The sequence below is a fragment of the Delphinus delphis genome, chromosome 12, assembly GCF_949987515.2.
Source record: "Delphinus delphis chromosome 12, mDelDel1.2, whole genome shotgun sequence".
Taxonomy (NCBI): domain Eukaryota; kingdom Metazoa; phylum Chordata; class Mammalia; order Artiodactyla; family Delphinidae; genus Delphinus; species Delphinus delphis.
In genome coordinates this window covers 70,116,470-70,137,406 of record NC_082694.2, presented here as the reverse complement: position 1 = coordinate 70,137,406, position 20,937 = coordinate 70,116,470, and the positions used below count along the sequence as shown (strand labels likewise).

General features: G+C 38.3%; 1 protein-coding gene across 1 annotated transcript in view; it reads left to right on the top strand.

The window, feature by feature from the left end:
- The window catches only part of RAB10 (RAB10, member RAS oncogene family), a 71,384-nt gene that overhangs the window by 31,207 nt on the left and 19,240 nt on the right, over window positions 1-20,937 (top strand). The window contains exon 2 of the mRNA XM_060026974.1: window positions 15,221-15,281. Coding sequence (XP_059882957.1) covers window positions 15,221-15,281 — 61 coding nt within the window. The remainder of the gene's footprint in view (window positions 1-15,220; window positions 15,282-20,937) is intronic.

Here is a 20,937-nt window from a genome sequence, read left to right as displayed (position 1 = left end):
CTACTACACTAATTTTGAATTCAAAATAATTAAGACATAGTAAGTGGGTTGTGTTTTTTACTTTTTCAGAGCATTTGGGTTTTCAGAAATTGTGTGAGATGTACGTGTGAATTGGTTATATTTTTTCATTTTTACCAAATTTGGTAGGTGGTAAAATGGAAATTCTAAGTAACTATTTAAAATGCCACATGGGTATTACAAATATAGATATTAAAGGAAACTTTAAATTTTCAAATAGGAAAACTTACTCTGGCAGGTCGAGAAAAGGCATCACATCTTTTGTGCATAGAGAAACATGTTAATTTTCTGTTTTTGTGGTATTGCTTCTCTTGCTTTTATATTACTGTCTATTAACTGATGTGGAATTTGTCAGATTTCCCAGCTGTCTTTTCCAACTATTTTACTTGTGAGAATCCTAATGACTTTATGAATTAGAGGAGTGTCTCTAAAATTAGTGCATAACAAATAAGACTTTCTTCATCCTGACTTACAGATACAGCAGTTCTTGGGCTTTATTATATATTACCGTGTGATGTCAGCTTCTTTGGTTTACTTGGATGAAATTATTTTTTGTTAGAATGACTTTTGTTGGCATTTGTAATGTAATTTTAAGGTAATATAATGTACAGATACTTTAGCTACTTTGGTTTTTAAAAGTCTGTGAATGAGATATAAGAGCAATATGCAGAAATGAAATGTATTTATATACACTGGCAGTGAAACATCCAAAAATGAATTTAAGACAATAATTCCATTTACAGTGACATCAAAAGAAACCAGTATTTAGGAATAAATTTGACAAAAGAACTGCAACACTTGCACACTGAAAACACTGTTGAAAGAGCTTAAAGAAGATCTAAGTAAATGGAAAGATTACCCCACTGCTCATGGACTGGAAGACAATATTAAGATGGCAGTACTACCCAAATTGACCTACACAGTCAGTGCAATTCCTATCAAAATCCTAGCTAGCTTGTTTGCAGAAGTTGACAGGTGGCCCCTAAGAGTCATGTGGAAATAGCCAAAATTACCTTGAAAAGAAGTACAAAGTTGGAAGACACACTACCTGATTTCAAAACTTAAAGCAAAGCTACAGTAATCAAGGCAGTGTGGTACTAGTGTAAAGACAGACATACAGATCAGTGGACTAGAGTGGAGAGTTCAGAAATAAACCCTTAATATTCTGGTCAATTGATTTTTGTTAATTAGATATTAAGTACCCCAAAGTACTGTCCTTTCCAATTCACCCTTCTGTCTCTACCCTCTCAACTTTCTTCCATTACTTAAATCAACAGGTGTTTATTGTGAGCACATAGGACTAGGGTGACTTCTGAGGTGATTTATTCACATACATCTGGCCTGACAGAGCTGGCATGTACTCTAAGGACTTGTATCCTAGAAGAATGCCAGCTTTTAACAGCGGTTAGAGAAGAATGGTGAGTAAGTATGTATATGAAATATATATATTTATAATTCAGTATCAGTGTTGCTCTTGCTGGTGGCTAGATTTGGGATAGTAAAAGAAAATAATTCACCTTTTAATAATTATATAATGAAAAAAGCTAATTACGAAATCGGGTACAAAGTCCAGATGACTTTGGCTTTGTTTCTTCACTCTGTAGTGTCAGACTGCCAGTATATCATCATGAAGATACGTGAGAAATATTATCTGTCACAGGTGGAGAAAGAATAATAGCTGGATTGTTTCTGAACTTCGAATAAACTTAAAAAAAAAGCGTCTCATTTGATTTAAAAAAAAAAACTTCCTTGGCTCAAATACTTTAATTTCACACTTAGCAAGTTTTCAGTAAATAAAAATTGGCCCTAAAACCTGGAAAGAATGATAGTGTAGTGTACCAATACTATAAGTTACAGCCCTCTGGAACAATAGAAGGTGGGGGGACTGGGGCAGAGGCTATGAACTCCCTGAAATTATACTTACAAATGTTGTATGTATGCACATTGGTGTGAGGGCATGTGCAAAGGATCCATGATTTTCATTAGGTTCTCAAATGATTTGGAACATATCCCAGGAAAGATTAAGGATTGCTTAAACCTTTAAAAGACAATAAAGCTGTTGAGAACTTTTACTTCTGGACATTACAGAGTAATTTACTGGTACCAGATTAGCCCTCTGGCCATAAATAAGGAGGAACTTGGACAAAACACATACAGCAGGCAGGGCGGGACTGCATTCCCTGAGAGAAGGAAAATAAAATTCAGCCCTGCGAATCTCACAGGCTTTCTTTCTGAAACTAGATTCCAGTTAGAATCTAAGTTAATTAGAATCTAAGCAGGGTGAGGCAGTCTTGTTGGGCCAAGGAGGTACAAGTCAGAGAATAGACTTGAGAGGCTGGAATTTGCAGGGGTGATTACCATAGAAGATGGGGTTACACAGACAGTGAAATCCAGAAATCTGCAGAGGAGCTCCTTTGACTCTTTGGCTGGATACTAAGCTGGGTGGAGCTCCATAGGCTGGGCAAAGAACAACTAACTATTAGAGGAAGAACAACTACCAGAGACTTGGTAGAAGTATTGGGACTTAACGTTGGGTTGTGAGGTATTTCTAGTTTTGACCAGCCGGAATGGAGAGACCTTGTGGAATATCAGAACCATTTGGGAGAGTCCCCAGATACGGTACTCCTTAGGAGTAGGGCCAAAGTAACTTTAGAAAAGGGGCTACTCAAGTCCCACCTTAAAACTGTGCTGAAAAATAGGCCTCAAAAGGATTAAGCTGATTCTCAACTAATTTAGCTGCCCACCTGAACAAAACTCAACATGTAAGAAACCCATGGAAGCATTTAAAGGAAGCATGAACGTGAGAGAAATGTAAGATGTAAAAAAGACCTATTAGAACTCCTAGAACTGAAAAACACAATATCTGAAATGAAAAATTCAGCTGATGGGCTTAACAGCAGATTAAAAGAAGAAAAGACACTGCAGAAGAAAAGATCAGTGTAAGGTAATAGAAACTGTGCAAAATGAAACACAGGGGGGAAAAGTCTGGGGAAAAAAAGGAGAGCGCCTCAGTGATGTGTGGGACATTATCAAGCAGTCTCATGCATGTGCATTTGGACTCTAGGACGGCAGGTGGGGGTCCTGTGGTTGCAGAAGAAGTATTTGAAGAAATAATGGCTGAAAATTTTCCAAGTAATGACGAGAACTGTAATCCCATAGACTTTATGAACCTAGGTAGGATGAACATAGAGAAAATCACACTGAGACACGTGCTAACCCAGTGGCTAAAAACCAGTTACAAGGAGAAATCTTAGAGAAGCCAGAGGGAAAAAAGACCACATTACATATACAGAGGGACAAAGATAAGAACAGCTGTTGACTTTTTATGAAACAATATGAGCCAACAAATGAGCAAATAACCACACTGAGGAAGAAGAAAAGAATAATCAAAATACCTTTAGAAAACAGTATTTGATTAGCTATTGTAAGACTAAAGGTAAAAAGGACTGTAAACATGCATTTTGGTGATTCTGATTTCTCACAAGGGTGGTATGGGTTAGCAAGTTGGAAACTATATACTAGGAATGAACACATAAGTAAATATATTTTAGATAATGAGAGCCAGGTTTCTACTATTAAAGAGGTTAAGGAAAGGAAGAAGACTAGAAGGAACTCTGTGATGTTGAATTGGAATCAGAATTATCAGTATGAACTCATGGTTTCATATATTATACATGCAGGTGGTTGTGGAAATACAGGTGTGTGTATATGCATGGATTAGTGTACATCAATATATTTTCTCACTCTGTCCTCTGGGAATGCCTAGAAGAAGCAGTGAGCATGCCTAGTGCCCAGATCTTGGACTCTACATTCAGTTTTTCAACAAAAGGAACCAGGACTCTTAAAAAGAACTGACTGCTTCCAGAACTGGGATATATGGGAGCATCTTTGGTGCCAGAAAATGAAGAAGTGCTCAGAAAAGGATGGGATATGTCAAAAGTATGTAAGAACCGGGCTTCCCTGGTGGTTCAGTGGTTAAGAATCTGCCTGCCAATGCAGGGGACACAGGTTCGAGCCCTGGTCTGGGACGATCCCACATGCAGCGGAGCAGCTAAGCCTGTGCGCCACAGCTACTGAGCCTGTGCTCTAGAGCCCATGCGCCACAACTATTGAGCCTGCGCTCTAGAGCCCTTGAGCCAGAACTATTGAGCCCGTGGGCCACAACTACTGAAGTCCACGTGCCTAGAGCCGTGCTCCACAACAAGAGAAGCCACCGCAATGAGAAGCCCGCACACCGCAATGAGGAGTAGCCCCCACTCGCTGCAACTAGAGAAAGGCTGCGTGCAGCAACGAAGACCCAACACAGCCAAAAATTAATTAATTAATTAAAAAAAAGTATGTAAGAACCAACCTGAAAGAGCTTGTAATGTCCAAAGCTGTAATGAAATAATTATAATATTGCATTACTACCAATAGAATAAAATAGCCATTAGTCCATATTGGTATGTATAAAACAAACAGATAGGTTGGTGGGTAGAAGGGACAAATCATAAATGAAGAATTCCAATTAATAAGTGTAAAACCGTGACTGAAACAAAATCACCGTTATGCAAATACTGCAGTAATAGTTGTCACGGGCAGTCCAGTGATGGAAGGTAAAACCACTGGGTGGAGGTACGATGAGAAACGTTTGCATAGTCTCAAGGTATTTTTCTCTTAGAAATTATTGATTACAAAGGGAAAAACAGCAAATTTACAGCGGAGAGAAGCTCTGTAGATACCACCTTAACTAAGTTATTAAGGTTAATATCATAGAAAGAAGACATCCACAATATATACTTGGTATAATGAACCAAGAAAGGCAAAACATTACATCTGTGGTGTTTTGTGGTATTCTTATCAAAAAATGCAAAATCTTACTCTAATTATGAGAAGGCAGCAGACAAACCCAAATTGAGGGAGAATTCTACAAAATACCTGACCAGTATTCTTCGAAAGTATCAAGGTCATGAAAGACAAGAAAAGACTGAGTAACTGTCACAGATTGGAGGAGACTAGAGACGTATGACAGCTAAATACAAAGTGGGAATCTGGATTGGATTCTGGAATACAGTGACATTAGTAAAAAAACAAACAACAAAAACTGGTGGATTAGTTCTGTAGTTTGCATTGTACCAGTGTTACTTTCTTATTTCTGATAAATGTACTATGGTTATGTAAGTGTTAACATTAGGAGAAGCTTAGATGAAAGGTATATGTGAACTCTGAGCTATTTTTTGCAACTTTTTTGTAAAATAATTTCAAAATAAAAAATTTCTTAAATCTACAGTTCTCCCCACATTGGGGAGTTGGAGAAAGAAACAATGCAAGCCAGAAGACAGTGAAATTACATATTGAAAGTTCTGAAAGGAAAAAACTTATCAAGTTAGAATTTAATCCTAACAAAAATATCTTTCAAAAATGAAGTCAAAATAAAGACATTTTCCATACAAAAGCTGAGAGAATTTCTTGCCGGCAGTCTTGCACTATTACAAATGTTAAAGGAAGTTTTTCAGGCTGAAGAAAATCATGCCAGATGGAAACTCAGATCTGCACAAAGGAATGAAGAGATTAAGAAATGGTAAATATGTGGGGAAATATAAAACACTTTTTTCTCATTTTAGTTTATTTCAAAGACAATTGACTATTTAAAGCAAAGATTTCTATGTTTTATAGGATTCATAATATTTAGAAAACGTAGAAGTGTAACATGTAGAAGAAAAAAGATTTTTTAAATAGCCCAGTAATAGGAGAAAATGGAAGTATACTGCTATAAGTGTCTTATATTAATACCAGAAGTGGTATAATACTGTTTGAAGGTAGACTGTCCTAAGTTAAAAATGTATATTATAAATGCTAGTGCAACCACTTAAAAAAAATTAGGGATATCTAATAAGCTATTAATCATAAAAAAGCTCAAATGACTATTAATATTTGACAAAATAGATTTCAGAGTGAGGGATAAATACAGACTTTACAGTAATACAGACTTTTCAGAACAATAAAGTTGTCAATTTATCATATTTATATACCTAATAGTTTCAAAATACCTGAAGCAAAACCTGACAGAATTGGAAGGAGAAATAGACAATGTACAATTACATAGCTGGATGTTTCAACATTCCTCTTTAGTAATTGATTAAGTAGACATATATTAAAGAAATTGAGGGACTTACCTGGCGGTCCAGTGGTTAAGACTCAGTGCTTTCACTGCAGGGGACACGGGTTTGATCTCTGATCCAGGAACTAAGAACCCACATACTGTGCAGTGTGGCCAAAAAATTTTAAAAAAATTAAAATAGTAAAGAAATAAAAAGAAACTGAATCTTAGTTTAAAATTCTCTGAAAGAAGCCTCAAGGCCCAGGTGGCTTCACTGGTGCATTTTTTTTTTTTTTTTTTTTTTTTTTGCAGTACGTGGGCCTCTCACTGTTGTGGCCTCTCCCGTTGCGGAGCACAGGCTCCGGACGCGCAGGCTCAGCGGCCATGGCTCACGGGCCCAGCCGCTCCACGGCATGTGGGATCTTCCCGGACCGGGGCACGAACCCGTGTCCCCTGCATCGGCAGGCAGGCTCTCAACCACTGTGCCACCACTGATGCATTTTATCTAATGTTTAAGGGAGAAAATACCAATCTTAAACTACTTCAATAAATATAGGAGGAGGGCACACTTCCAAATCATTTATGGGACCAGCTTTATCTTGGATACTAAAACCATATAAAGATAAGACCTATTCCAAATGATCATTGACATGTCTTTCATGAACATGTATATAAGAACTCTTATCTAACTTGCAAATCAATTCCAGGAACTTATAAAATGAATAATATGTCACAACCAAGTGAGATTTATTTCAGGAATCCAATGTTGACTTCACATTCAAAATCAATTTTAATTATCCACCTTACTGGAATAAAGAAGAAAAATCATGAACATCTTTAATACGTATAGAAAACCCTTTGACAAAATGCAACCTCATTTTGCATCATGATACCTCACCAAACTAGGAACAGGACATTTCCTCAACCAACTAAATGATGTACAGTTAACACTACTTTAATGGTGAAACTTTTAGTCTAAGCTTTCTCTTTTGAGGATCAAGTACAAAACAACAATGTATTAGAGGTCCTAACTAGTACAATAAGGCAAGGGAAAGAAGCAAGTCATAGAGGTTGAAAAGGAAGATGATATGGAAGTGCCTTTATACAGACTACCTGATTATATACATTGAAATTCTAAGCCACCATCACCCCCCCCCCAAAAAAAAGAGCAACTGTAATTAATAAGTGAATGTAGCAAGGTTGCAGGATACAAGGTCAATACAAAAATAAATTGTATTCTATATTTAGCAAAAAAAAAAAACAATTGGAAAATAAAACTTGAAATTACCATTTACGGTATTATCCACAAAATGAAGTAGGGATAAATTTAACAAAATATGTGCAAGACCTAGGCACTGAAAACTACAAAATACTGTTGAGAGAACTTAAAGAAGACCCAAATAAACAGAGATCATGTTCATGTTCATGGATGATGAACCATGTTCATCTACCATGTTCATGGATCAGAAGACTCGTTATCACTGTACCCAAACTCCTACTTATCTTTCCTGAACATGCCAAGCATATTTCTACCTCAGACCCTACGCACTTATTGTTTCCTCTGCCTGAAACACTCTCCTCACGTATTTTATTTTTTTTTGTCTTCTCTCCCTGGAATGTAAATCCCGTCAACAGAGGATTTTGTCTGCTTCATTTAGTGTCAAGTATATAGTAAGTGTGGTTTATTCTTCTGTAACACACATTACTATAATGTGAAATAGCTTGTAGATAATACATATATAGACATATATATTACATTGCACTAGAAATGCTTGTGTTATCTCTTTATTACATCTTAGGATGTAGTTGGAACAGTTGAAGTTAGCTTTGGTTTTGTCAGTAATTTCTCAGTTCCCAGGAACTTATCCTGTCTCATACATTTCAAAAATTAAAATCAGTAGTTAATGGCATGCAGCAAAAGAAAAAAACAGATCATTTAATTGGACTTCATCAAAATTAAAAACTTTGATGCATCAAAGGTAATTAAGAAAGTGAAGACAGCCTATAGAATGGAGGAAATATTTGCAAACCATATTTGTGATATGACTCTGTTTTCCAGAAGATATAAAGAACTCTTACAACTCAACAACAAAAAGATAACTTGATTTAAAAATGGGCAAAGGGGGCTTCCCTGGTGGCGCAGTGGTTGAGAGTCCACCTGCCAATGCAGGGGACACGGGTTTGTGCCCCGGTCTGGGAAGATCCCACATGCCGTGAAGCGGCTGGGCCCGTGGGCCATGGCTGCTGAGCCTGCGCGTCCGGAGCCTGTGCTCCGCAATGGGAGAGGCCACAACAGTGAGAGGCCCGCATACCGCAAAAAAAAAAAAGAAAAAAAAAAAAGGGCAAAGGACTTGAATAGACATTTCTCCAGAGAAGGTATACAAATGGTCAACAAGCACATGAACTGATGTTTAGTATCAGTAGTCATTAGGGAAATGCGTATCAAAACTACAGTGAGGCACCACTTCATATGCACCCCCTAGAATGACTTATAAAAAGGAAAATAATAAGCATTGGTTAGGATGTGTAGAAAAATTGAACCCTCATACATTGCTAGTGGAAATGTAAATGGTGCAGCTGCTGTGGAAAACAGTGGTTCCTCAAAAAGTTAAACAAAATTACCATATGGCCCAGCAATTCCACTTCTTCTATATACCCCAAAGAATTAAAAACAGGTACTCATATAAACACATATACATGCATATTATTGCAACACTTTACCAAGGCCAAAAGGTGAAAACAGCCGAAATGTCCGTCAACAGATGAGTGGATAAGCAGATAATGGTGTATATACATATGATGGAATATTATTCAGTCATAAAATGGAATGAGGTACTGACCGATACATGCTACAACGTGGATGGACCTTGAAAACATTATGCTAGGTGAAAGAAGCCAGACACAAAAGGTCACATGTTACATGCTTTCATTTATATGAAATATCCAAAATAGGTAAATCTATAGAGACAGAATGCAGACTGGTGGTTTCCAGGGGAGTGGTGGGAGGGGAAATGGAAAGCCACTGACTAATGGGTATGGAGTTTCCTTTTGAGATGATGAAAATGTTTCGGAACTGGATAGAGGTGCTGGTTGTACAATATTGCGAATATACTGAATTGTTCACTTTAAAATGGTAAATTTTATGTGAATTTTACCTCAGTAGAAAATAGGCTAAGAGCATGTATGGTCTGCAATCAAACAGACATGAAATTGAGTCCTGGTTTTTGCCGCCTATTAATTCTGTGACCTTAAGTAAATTACTGTATATTTTGTCTTCTATAAAATAGGCATATTAGGGGAATTCCCTGGCGATCCAGTGGTTAGGCCTTGGCACTCTCATTGCCGGGGCCTGGGTGTGATCCTTGATCTGACTAAGATCCTGCAAGCTGTGTGGCACGGCCAAAGTAAAATAAAATAGGCATATTAGTACTTTCTCAGAGGATTTTTGTTAATATTAAATGAGATAGTATATGTGAAATGCTTACAATATTTAATTATCCAGTGAATATTAGTGTTAATTGATTTTTCTTTTGCTGCTGCTATTGGTTTTTATTTCACTCATCATTTGTAGAATAGAAATAATAGTATGGACTAGGATTGTTCTGATGACTTAATGAGTTATCTATGCAAAGGGCTTAAAACAGTATCTGGCACATTGTAAATTCTCAAAGTGTTTACTAAGCTATTACTATTAAATGAAAGGATCTTTAGAGGGAACTTTTTTGCATTCTCCATTTTCACATCCATATGGAGATGTCCATTATGGAAAATGGCCTTTTCAAAATTTGTGCTGTTAATGACAGAGCTAGGACTAGGTCTTTTAAATTTCAGACTAAGCTACATTCAAAGGATTGTAGGTATGCGATTCCTATTTCCTCTCCTGGTGTGGTGAAAACACTTGATTTTCACCTGTTAAAAACCACAGATATAGATCATTTAGCTATACGTTGTTGAACTTCGGTTATCTGGAGTTTATTATATAGGTTGTTTCTGCCTGCATTAATTACTATTGATGTGTCATCAGAAGCCAAGTTTTGGAAAACTGATACTTATAATGACTAGAAGTTGCAGTTACTTTTCTTGCCACTGGATGGTGCAACATCATTAAGGCAAATGTTTTGCCTGATATTGTTTCTCACTTTCCTGAGCAACTGAAAATTGATAAATGAATTAGACTGTGGTAAATTGAAATACTTGTTTGAACTGGGTCCCAGGAATCTGTAAAAAGTGGGGATTTCCTCTAGTATATTTTTACGTAAGCAAAAGCTGGAAAAGAATCGCTGGTTGGATCAAACCCTATGATTTTGCTCTAGTCTGTGGTAATTTAACAAATGATAGTGTTGCAGGAGAATCTGATTCTTCCTGGCAGAATCTTAAAGGGTGATAGGTTTTCCTAGCTTCTCTTGGCAGCTGAGTTATTGATTTTGCCCTAATCTTTAACTTGTATCAAAAAGTTTTCTAGGGCTTCCCTGATGGCGCAGTGGTTGAGAGTCCACCTGCCGATGCAGGGGACACGGGTTCATGCCCCGGTGCGGGAAGATCCCACATGCCGCGGAGCGGCTGGGCCCGTGAGCCATGGCCGCTGAGCCTGCACGTACGGAGCCTGTGCTCCGCAACGGGTATTAAAAAAAAAACAAAAAACAACTTTTCTACTCTATCTTAAATATAGGTTTTTCCAACCTATGTTTGAGGGTGTGGAAAGTGCGTGCTGGAGTGACTAAGGTATTTACTTGGGAAAAGTGCACAGTTGTAAAAGTTGTTTTTGAGAGTGACTATAGAAAAAAGGCTGGAAGGAATGAGACTGTAGGGGTGGCTTGGGGCCATGCTAGAAGTTAGGTGATCAAGTCGGAGTGTTTGTGTAGTGGAGAGAACATTTGTAAACATACCTCCTCTTCTATTAACCTAATTTTTGTTTCTATTAATGTAATAGCTACAGAGTTTTAGAAGTTAGTACTTTAAGGCCTATGACAACAGCAGCAGCAACAATAAATCCTTGCCCCATGCTCACTTGTGTGTTACCTTTCCCAAACATTTTTTGGCCTTTACTTCTGATATTCAACCCCATATTCCCTAGTCATATGTATTTAACTTTTAAAAAGACTAATTTGAGAAATTTCCTCTTGTTGTTACGGAAGATGAGAATTGGAATACCCTTAATACCATGAGGCATTCTTGGTTCCTCTCCCTTCATCTTCTCAAATAGTTATAACACGTTTTGTTAACTGCTAAACCAAGTAGTGTACTATAATTGCATTTCCTTTCTTGGACAGTTTTCTGTTTTTACTGAGTTTACAGTCATTGTTACATATCCTTAGATTTCAAGGCACTATTCATACTTTATCCCAAACTCTACAACAGAATTGCCAGACCTTCTGAACTCTTCTTTTCATTTAAATTCCGTTAATACCATTTCATCCCCTCCTTCTCTTAGGAGGCATACCTCTTGGCACTTTCTCTGCATTTTATTCTGTCCTGTTGTTTTCTTTCCTCATTCTCTCCTGAACTGGTTGCTTCTCTAGGCCAGTTTGAACTGCCCTTTACATCACTCTTTTTTGGGGGGTGGAGGAGTGTGCTGCATGGCTTGCGGGATCTTAGTTTCCCGACCAGGGATTGAACCTAGGCTACGGCAGTGAAACCACCAAGTCCTAACCACTGGACCACCAGGGAATTCCCTATATCACTCTCTTTGCTGGATTCTTTTTCTTCCTATTCTTGGTAAAGCAGTCTCTCCTAGTACCTGTCTTAGAAAAGATGCACGAGAGCTAAATATTTTGAGATCTTTCATCTTTAGAAATGCCTTTTTTTTTACTCTTATTTGATTTTGGCTGGATATAGGTTGGGAATACTTTTTTTTTTAATTAATTTATTTTTGGCTGCATTGGGTCTTCGTTGCTGCATGCAGGCTTTCTCTAGTTGCAGTGAGCAGGGGCTACTCTTTGTTGCAGTTCACGGGCTTCTCATTGCAGTGGCTTCTCTCGTTGTGGAGCACTGGCTCTAGGCGTGCGGGCTCAGTAGTTGTGGCGCACGGGCTTAGTTGCTCCATGGCATGTGGGGTCTTCCCGGACCAGGGCTCGAACCCATGTCCCCTGCGTTGGCAGGCGGATTCTTAACCACTGCGCCACCAGGGAAGCCCGAGAATACTTTTTTTTTTTTTTTTTCTTTTTTGCAGTACGTGGGCCTCTCACTATTGTGGCCTCTCCTGTCGCGGAGCACAGGCTCCGGACGCGCAGGCTCCATGGCCATGGCTCACGGGCCTAGCCGCTCCGTGGCATGTGGGATCTTCCCGGACTGGGGCACGAACCCGTGTCCCCTGCATCGGCAGGCGGACTCTCAACCACTGTGCCACCAGGGAAGCCCCCGAGAATACCTTTTATTTACCTTTTTGTATCCTGGATTCTAGTGTTGCCGTTGAGTAGTTCAGAGTTGTTATTCTTGATTGTTTAATATGGCCTGGTTTGTTTCTCTGCAAGCTTTTATAATATTATCTTTATTCCTGAAATTTATCTTCAGCCCTGAAATTTCGTGATGATATAATTCGGTATAGATCTTATTTTATTCATTATGCTAGGCACTAGGTGAGTCTTTCAGTCTAAAATAGATTCCTTTGATTCTGTTAAGTTTTCTTGCATAATTTTTAGATTACTATTTTCTGTGTGTCATTTTCTCTGTTCTTTCTTGAACTTATGAGTTAGATGTCAGATCTCCTGGTATGATTTTTTGACTTATCATATCTCACATACATTCCATTCTTTGTCATTTTGTTGTATTTTTTGAGAGATCTTAATTTTCCCTTACAGCCTTTCTGTTGAGTATATTATTTCTGCCTTTTTAATTTCCAGGAGTTTTCTAGTTCAGATTACTGTTTCTTCCCCCCACCTCCCCATCTTGTTCTGAGAAGATAAAAAGAACTATATCTTTTCCTCTGTATTGCCCCTGTTTCCTCCAGGTTTCCTTTTTTGTTTGTTTTTGCTTTTTTATTTTGATATCTCGTTGGAACTTTGTCCTTCATGCTTTTGCCTGAAACTCTAAAAAGCTGACTGGAAGCTAAGCAGGCAAGTGTGGAGCTTGTCAAGTGGTGAGTTTCACCCTAAAGGTGAAGCATCTGTGTCTTTTCTCAGGGACCCTTTTATTTTCTCTAGAAAATGTCATTTATCTGTTTATTCAACAGTGATTTCTTGAATGCCTGCTTATATGTCAGGCATAGCTCTAGGTGCTGGGAATTTAATAGAATTGAACAGATAAAAATCCCTACCCTTGTTGGATCTTATATTTGGCAAAGGGAGGCAGAAAAAGAAAAAGAAAAAGTAAATATATACAGTATATTTAAGGAATGTTAAAGATTAAAAAGTAAGGAATAGGGTTAAGGGAGTATTAACAGATAATGGACATGGGGTAAGGGACATGAGGAAAAGTTGCAGCTTAGGATATGTTAGCTAGGGGAAGGAGCTCTGATGGAGAAGAAAGTATTCCAGGATGGGAGAACAGTATATACAGAGACCTTGAGGTGGGAATCTGCCTGACCTGTGTGTGGAACAACTTGTGGAAGCCAGTACCGTTAGCGAGATCAGAGTAAGATGATATAGAAGATGCTGGGGCTCCCCTGGTTGTCCAGTGGGTAAGACTCCATGCTCCCAATGCAGGGAGCCCAGGTTTGATCCCTGGTCGGGTAACTAGATCTTGCATGCATGCCGCCTGCCACAACTGAGGAGCCCACATGCTGCAACTAAAGATCTCGCATGCCTCAGTGAAGGCCCAGTGCAGCCAAAATTTAAAAAATAAATAAATAAGTAAATATTTTTTTTAAAAAGATGATATAGAAAATGCTGAGGTCAGAGTGAACAGGGGGGAGGTGGGCAGAATGTGTAAGACCTTATGGACTATTTTAGGGACTTTTGCTTTTAGTCTTTGTGAAAGATGAGATTTGGAGATAGCCAGTAAGCAGTTGGGTATCTTAAGTTTGGAGTTAAGGGGAGCAGTCTGGGCTATGCTATAAAATTTGAGAGTTGCCAGTGTGTACATGGAATTTAAAGCCATAAAATCAGGGAAAAGACGTTCACTCCAATTTTTAGAAAAGTTAGGTGAGGAGAAACCAGTAATGAAGATTGATGAGTGGCCGGAGAGGTAGGAACACTAGCAGAGTTTTTGTGCAGAAAAGAATGAAGAACTGCTTCAACTGCTGCTAATTATTTTGAGGATAGACAACATGAGATGGAGAGGGAAAATCATGGAGTCTAGGATGAGGTTTCTGTCTTGAACAGTTAGGTGGATGGCTTAAAACAGTCTAAATTCTTGGAAGTTTTCCAGTGTTACCTGGTTTCCATCACAAAGGGTTTAGAGCTTTCAGACTGTCCTAATTTCACTTCTATTCAGGAAAGTTTTCTGAAATAGTATTGGTTGTCAGGTTTGTCATTAAGATTAATTAACAAATTCTATGCCTAACTGGGATTGTTCAGTCCTGTTCAGAGTTGTTCTTGACAACCAGATCATTTTAGGACGATTTTCTCAGTAATTCCTAGAGAAACAAAAATATGGGCTGTAGACATAGTCTGAGGTTTGTAAGTGTCAGACAAATGGCCCTCTTTTTTTATTTTAATTGGGTATGGGAAACAAACTGAAAGGGCCAAATTGAAGATTTTAGTTAGTTAAAGAGCAGACAGATCCTGGGGAACCTATAATACTTCTGCTTCATGTACTGTGACACACTGTGTTACTAGATGCATAAACATCTAGTACTTTTACACTTTCTGAATTCATTGACCTGTTCATCATTATGAAACGACCCTCTTTATCCCTGGTAGTATTCTTTTCTGGAAGCTAGTGAAGGGTATGTTTTTTGCTAATAGGAAACATCTTTTTATTCTTTTGCATTAAAATATTAGATATTAAAAAATATTTTTTTAATTTCCTAATTGTAAAATCTCTGTATATAACTATTTCTTCTACTGTCTTGGATCTTATATCACACAGGTTTACAGTTGGACACTTTTGCTCAGAATTGCATACATAGTAAATTTCCAGAACCAAACAAACAAATTTTGAAAGTGTGTTTTTACACCAATTAATTTTAGTATAGCCATGTTCAGAGCCATAGATACAATTTACCTTTTTTTTTCTATGTTGTAGGAATAGACTTTAAGATCAAAACAGTTGAATTGCAAGGGAAGAAGATCAAGCTACAGATATGGTAAGTAATGCTAATTTATTCACTTTATGTAGTAGAATGTTAACTTCCTGAAGGTTAGGCAGTGAAATCCTTCCTTGTCAACTGTTTAAATTCTAGGAAACTTCCCATTCTAAGCCAGTAGTCAGGTGACCTTCTTTCAGTGATGTAAAAAAAAATTGTTGCCATGGACTTCGGAGTCCGTGAGATCTGGCTTGAGTGTTTTACCTTTTCTACTTACAGTATGAACTTGGGTAAGTTACATATCACTGTGAGGCCTTTATATCTTCATATGTAAAATGGAGATAATATCACCTATCTCAAAAGATTGTTATAAGGATTACATGAAATAATCTAGGTAATGCCTTTAGCACAATACTTTGCTCAGAAACACTATAAAAAAATTAATATAATCTTTTTGTTGTTTGGAGAGTCTTTAAGCTAAAAATGTACTTAATGTGTTTATAACTTTTTATAGGCATTATTATTTTCATTAGTTTGTATAGGATTTGCCCCGTAGAAGCACAATAAAATTCTTTAAATTTGTATTCAGGTATGAATCGTAGACTTTAAAATTATAATAGCAGCATTTTTCAGTGAATATTAAGTGATCACAATGACCCTGTGAGAGATATATTATTCCTTTTTTAAAAAAATTTTCCTCAACAGCCTTATTGAGGTATAACTGGCACACGATAAACTACACATATTTAAAGTATACAGATTGGTAAGCTTTGACATATATATAAATCTGTGAAACCATCACCACAGTCAAGATAACGAACATATTCATCACCTCAGAAGTTTCCTTAAGCCTCTTTGTAATCTTGCCTTCCTATCCCCAGTCCCCAGGCAACCACCTTTCTGCTTTCTGTCACTGTAGACCTGTTTCCATTTTCTAGTACTGTATACAAATGCAGTCATGTAATGTGTTATTTTTCTTTGTCTTTTTTGAGGGGAGGGGTCTGGCTTCTTTACTCAGCGTAGTTATTTTGAAAACTATCAATGATTTTATGTGTATCAATAAGTTCATTACTTTTTATTGCTAAGTAGTTTTCCATTGTTAAGATAAATCACAACTTGTTTATTCACCGTAAAGCTGCTACAGATCTTTGTATAGGCAAATGCTTTCTTTTCTCTTGGGTTATTCCTATTTTATAGATAATGAAATGGAGGCATTTTGAAATAATTTAACCAAGGTCATACAGCACGTAAATAGCAGAGCTGGGATGCATTACATGCTCAGAATGTAGGGTTGAGAGTGACATTCTTAATTGCTATACTGCCTCCTATAAATAGTAGTTTGTCAATTGATTTTGCTGCTCTTTTCAGTAACTATCGTTTTTCTTTCTTCATTGCCAGTCAACAGTTGTGTTAAATATGAATTCATGTTAATCTTTGGTTTTACTGTAATTGGACATATCGTAGAGTGGTTATGAGGATTAGTGATACATGTAAGGCACTTAGAGCAGTCTCCAGTGCATAATTAATGTTCAAGAAATCGTAGGTATTATTATTTGGGGATCTCCCATGTTGAGGCTAGAACCCTAAGAATGGTAACATTTTTTTTTTTTTTTTTTTTTTTTTTACGGTACGCGGGCCTCTCACTGCCGCGGCCCCTCCCGTTGCGGAGCACAGGCTCCGGACGCGCAGGCCCAGCGGCCACGGCCCGCGGGCCCAGCCGCTCCGCGGCACGCGGGACCCTCCCGGACCAGGGCACGAACCCACATCCCCCGCATCGGCAGGCGGACCCCCAACAACTGCGCCACCAGGGAAGCCCAAGAATGGTAACATTTTTGAGCAGAGGAACAAGTTAGCAAAGGAAGTTGCAAACCCATAGTTGGAGAGTTAGAAAGGAGAATTAGGAGAGAACAATGTCCCAGAATCCAAAAGACAGTTTCAAAAAGTTAGGTATAATTAGAAGTCCAGTATGTCTAACCAGAATGTCTTCATTACCTGACCATGTAATTAGAAGTACAATCTTTATAACATCTTTAAAATTTAATACAAATTTAAATAAAATCTAGACATTTTAAAGCATTTCCTAAATTTAATGATTCTCTTTGAAGCACAACCCACTTGATGATCATTGATTTTTTCTTTTCTTTAACTGGGAAATAACCCAGCAAATGAAAAATGCCTCATATTCTATTTCATTATAATTAAAGTGATCTCAAGGGAAAGGATGTCAATTACTTATTCTGAATTTCAACCAGCCCCTCACGTCTTATTCCGACCTTGTCCCTACATAACATTTGTGTTTCAAGCGCCCTCCTAGGCCTTGCCAGACTGATTGGCTCTCTTCTTAACTGTATCCCTTCTGTATAGGGGATACAATTATTATTTAAGCCAATAATTCTCAAACTTTTTTGACAGTAGGTAAGATACATTTTACATTGTGACTCTGTGACTCAATATACATGTGTATGTGTGTGTATATAACAGAAACAGGAGCATACAAAACAATATTTTTAAGACATATTTTTCTTTATACAGTATATAAAACCTTTGCCCTACTGAATATGTCCTGTTCCTCCTCCTACACTCTGTCCTCCACAGACTCTCCCTTCTGTTTCTTGACCTGTGGCTTTAAACATTTTTCCCTCCTCTTACCATTTTAGTTTCTGTAGCTTTCAGAAGTAAAGAGTAACACGTAATGCTTGTTTTTAAAAAGAGAGCCTTCCTCAGAAGGTGCTCTTTTGAAATAAGAAGTCCTCCAGTGTAGCCTTCAAGATTAATCTAGAAAAGATTTCTAGTGTACCTATAAAATCAAGTATAGCAGAGAAATGGCAACATTTATAATTTAGAGTTTATAACACTTTAGAAGGAAAATTTGATGTAGTTTAGGTTTTCATGTATACAATTGACTGCTTTTTTTTTTTTTTTTTTTTTTTTTTTTTGTGGTACGCGGGCCTCTCACTGTTTTGGCCTCTCCCGTTGCGGAGCACAGACTCCGGACGCTCACGCTCAGCGGCCATGGCTCACGGGCCCAGCCACTCTGCGGCATGTGGGATCTTCCCGGACCGGGGCACGAACCCGTGTCCCCTGCATTGGCAGGCGGACTCTCAACCACTGCACCACCAGGGAAGCCCTGCTTTTTTTTTTTTTAATTAATTTTTATTTATTTATTTTTGGCTACATTGGGTCTTCGTCGCTGCACGCGGGCTTTCTCTAGTTGTGGCGAGCGGGGGCTGCTCTTTTTTCTGGTGTGCGAGCTTCTCACTGCGGTGGCTTCTCTTGTTGTGGAGCATGGGCTCTAGGCATGCAGGCTCAGTAGCTGTGGCTCGCGGGCTCTAGAGCGCAGGTTCAGTAATTGTGGTGCACGGGCTTAGTTGCTCCGCGGTAGGTGGGATCTTCCCGGACCAGTGCTCGAACCCGCGTTCCCCGCACTGGCAGGCAGATTCTTAGCCACTGCGCCACCAGGGAAGCCCTGCTTTTAATTTTAAATATCCATTTTCTTGTAAAGATTAGGAATGAGTGACTGGTTAAAATTTGTGATTAATAGTTTTCAAGAGGTTAGCATTAGGCCAGCTGATTTTGTCTTCTTTGCTTGAGTTGATATGCATGTTAATATTCCAGGGAGAAAAAAAGTCATGTAGCTCCAGGTTAAGAGATCTGCTGGGATATGCTGCAGTGATTCAAGAAAGCTTTTAGGAGGAAAAACCCCATTACTATTAACTTATGATGATACCAAAATTCAAAATGCTATTCTCAACTTCAGTACTTTGCTTCCAGTTGCTACTAAAAAGCACAGTGATTTTTATCTCTCTTTAGTTTGAATGAATATATTCAGGTTCTTGTTTCAGCATGAAAAATTGTTCTGTGATTGAATATTAATTTTGGAAACTTTCTTTAGTCTGTGCTAAAGCTTTGTCTTATTTTTCTTACTCGAATGGTCTTCACTCATTTCTTTCTAGGAATCTTTTAGTTTAACTGTTGCATAAGGGTCTCACCTGTCCAAGGCACATGTATGTGGGCCTGAAATTAGCTTGTTTGGCTGATAGAGAAGCAGCTAGCTATGGTTTTTAAAATCCCAGATCTCTAGAAAATTTCTACCGAAGTGTCTTTTGCTATCTACATTTTCCGTAGAGTAGTGGGTCCTGCCAGGAAAACAGTCATAGTGAGTTACTTTAAGTCTGCCTTTTCTTTCGGTTTTTTTCTTTTTTGTTATTTTTGGGGGTTTTTTTTGGCGGGGGGGTCAGAAATGTTTGCCACTGTCAACATTTGTATCTTGTACCAGCAGCAGATTTTAACGTCAGCGCAGTTACCAGAAACCAGTTAGTATCATATTGTAGAGAAATTAAACATTTACCGACATAAAGTGCCGGATACACGGGAACCGTCTTTGAGTTTTCCCATTCCCTTAACCCCAACATCCAATTTAGCAAGTCTTGTTGATTCTGTCTCTAAAATATGTCTAGAATCCAAATACAATCTGATGTCTCCGTTGTTACCCCCTAGTTCAAGCCACCATTACCTATTCTTTGGACCATTGCAGTAGGCTTTTAATATTCTAACAGGTCCTTACTTCCCCTTTGCCTTCTTCCAGTACTTTTCCCAGGTAACAGCCTTAGTAACCTTTTTCAAATATAAATATGATCATGGTTGTCATTCCTTCCCCTATTTATAACCATTTTGACTTTCCTTTGCATTTCGAATGAAAGCCGAAATTCCAAATCCAAACTCCTTTCCACAGTTTACAGAGTGGTCCCCTGCCCGCTGTTCTGACCTCCTTTTATGCTCCCTGTATATGTAGTCTCTCCCCACAGCTGATCTCCTTTCAATTCCATGAACATGGCAAGCTCTTCTCCAGTTTAGGACCTTTGTACATACCCTGTAGATCCCCCTTAACCCACCCAAGTGTAGCTAGACTAAGCATTCTGAAGTACCACTCCATTCCAGAGGCTTCCCATTTCAACAGAAATGAATTTGAAAACTCCAGTTTCTGGCTACTGCCCCTTCTGACCTCATCTCTTACCAGCTTTGCTCCAGCCACTGTGGTCATTTTTTCCTCTCCTGAACATGCCAAGCATATTCCCATCTGTGGGCCCTTGTTATTCACCTGTTCCTTCTGCTTGGAATGCTTTTTATCAGATCTTTGTGTTGCTGCCTTCTCTCATTCAATCTCAGTTCATTGTTAGCCTCTGAGAGAGGCCCTGCATGATGACAAACTAAAGCCACCCCAGTCCTTTAGGCACTATCATGTTTATCTTAGTTTATGTTTGTCATAGTATTTTTTTAGTATCTAAGTTTACCATATTTAAAAAATGTGTTCATTGTTGTTCCCCTCACTAGAATGTCAGCTTTTTGAGGGTGGGGATGCCATCTGTCTGATTTGTGGTTATGTAACCATCCCCTACAACAGACCCTGGCAGATACAGATGCTGAATAAATATTTGTTGACTGAATGACTTTGTTTGATTGATTTCTGTTCATACTTCACTTCTCACTTACCTTAAACATCACCTCTATAGAGAAGACCTCCTTGATTATCAAGATTGCTTCCTCCCTCCCCTTTACGTCATTCTTCATCACTCTACCCTGTTTACCTTGTTAAGGTTTATCACAATTTGGAATTACATATTTATTTACTTGTTTGTTCCTGTCCCCACTGTAATGTAAGCTCTGCAAGGGTAGGTATCAGGCTTTTGACTTTTGACCCGTTTTGGGCGATGAAGAC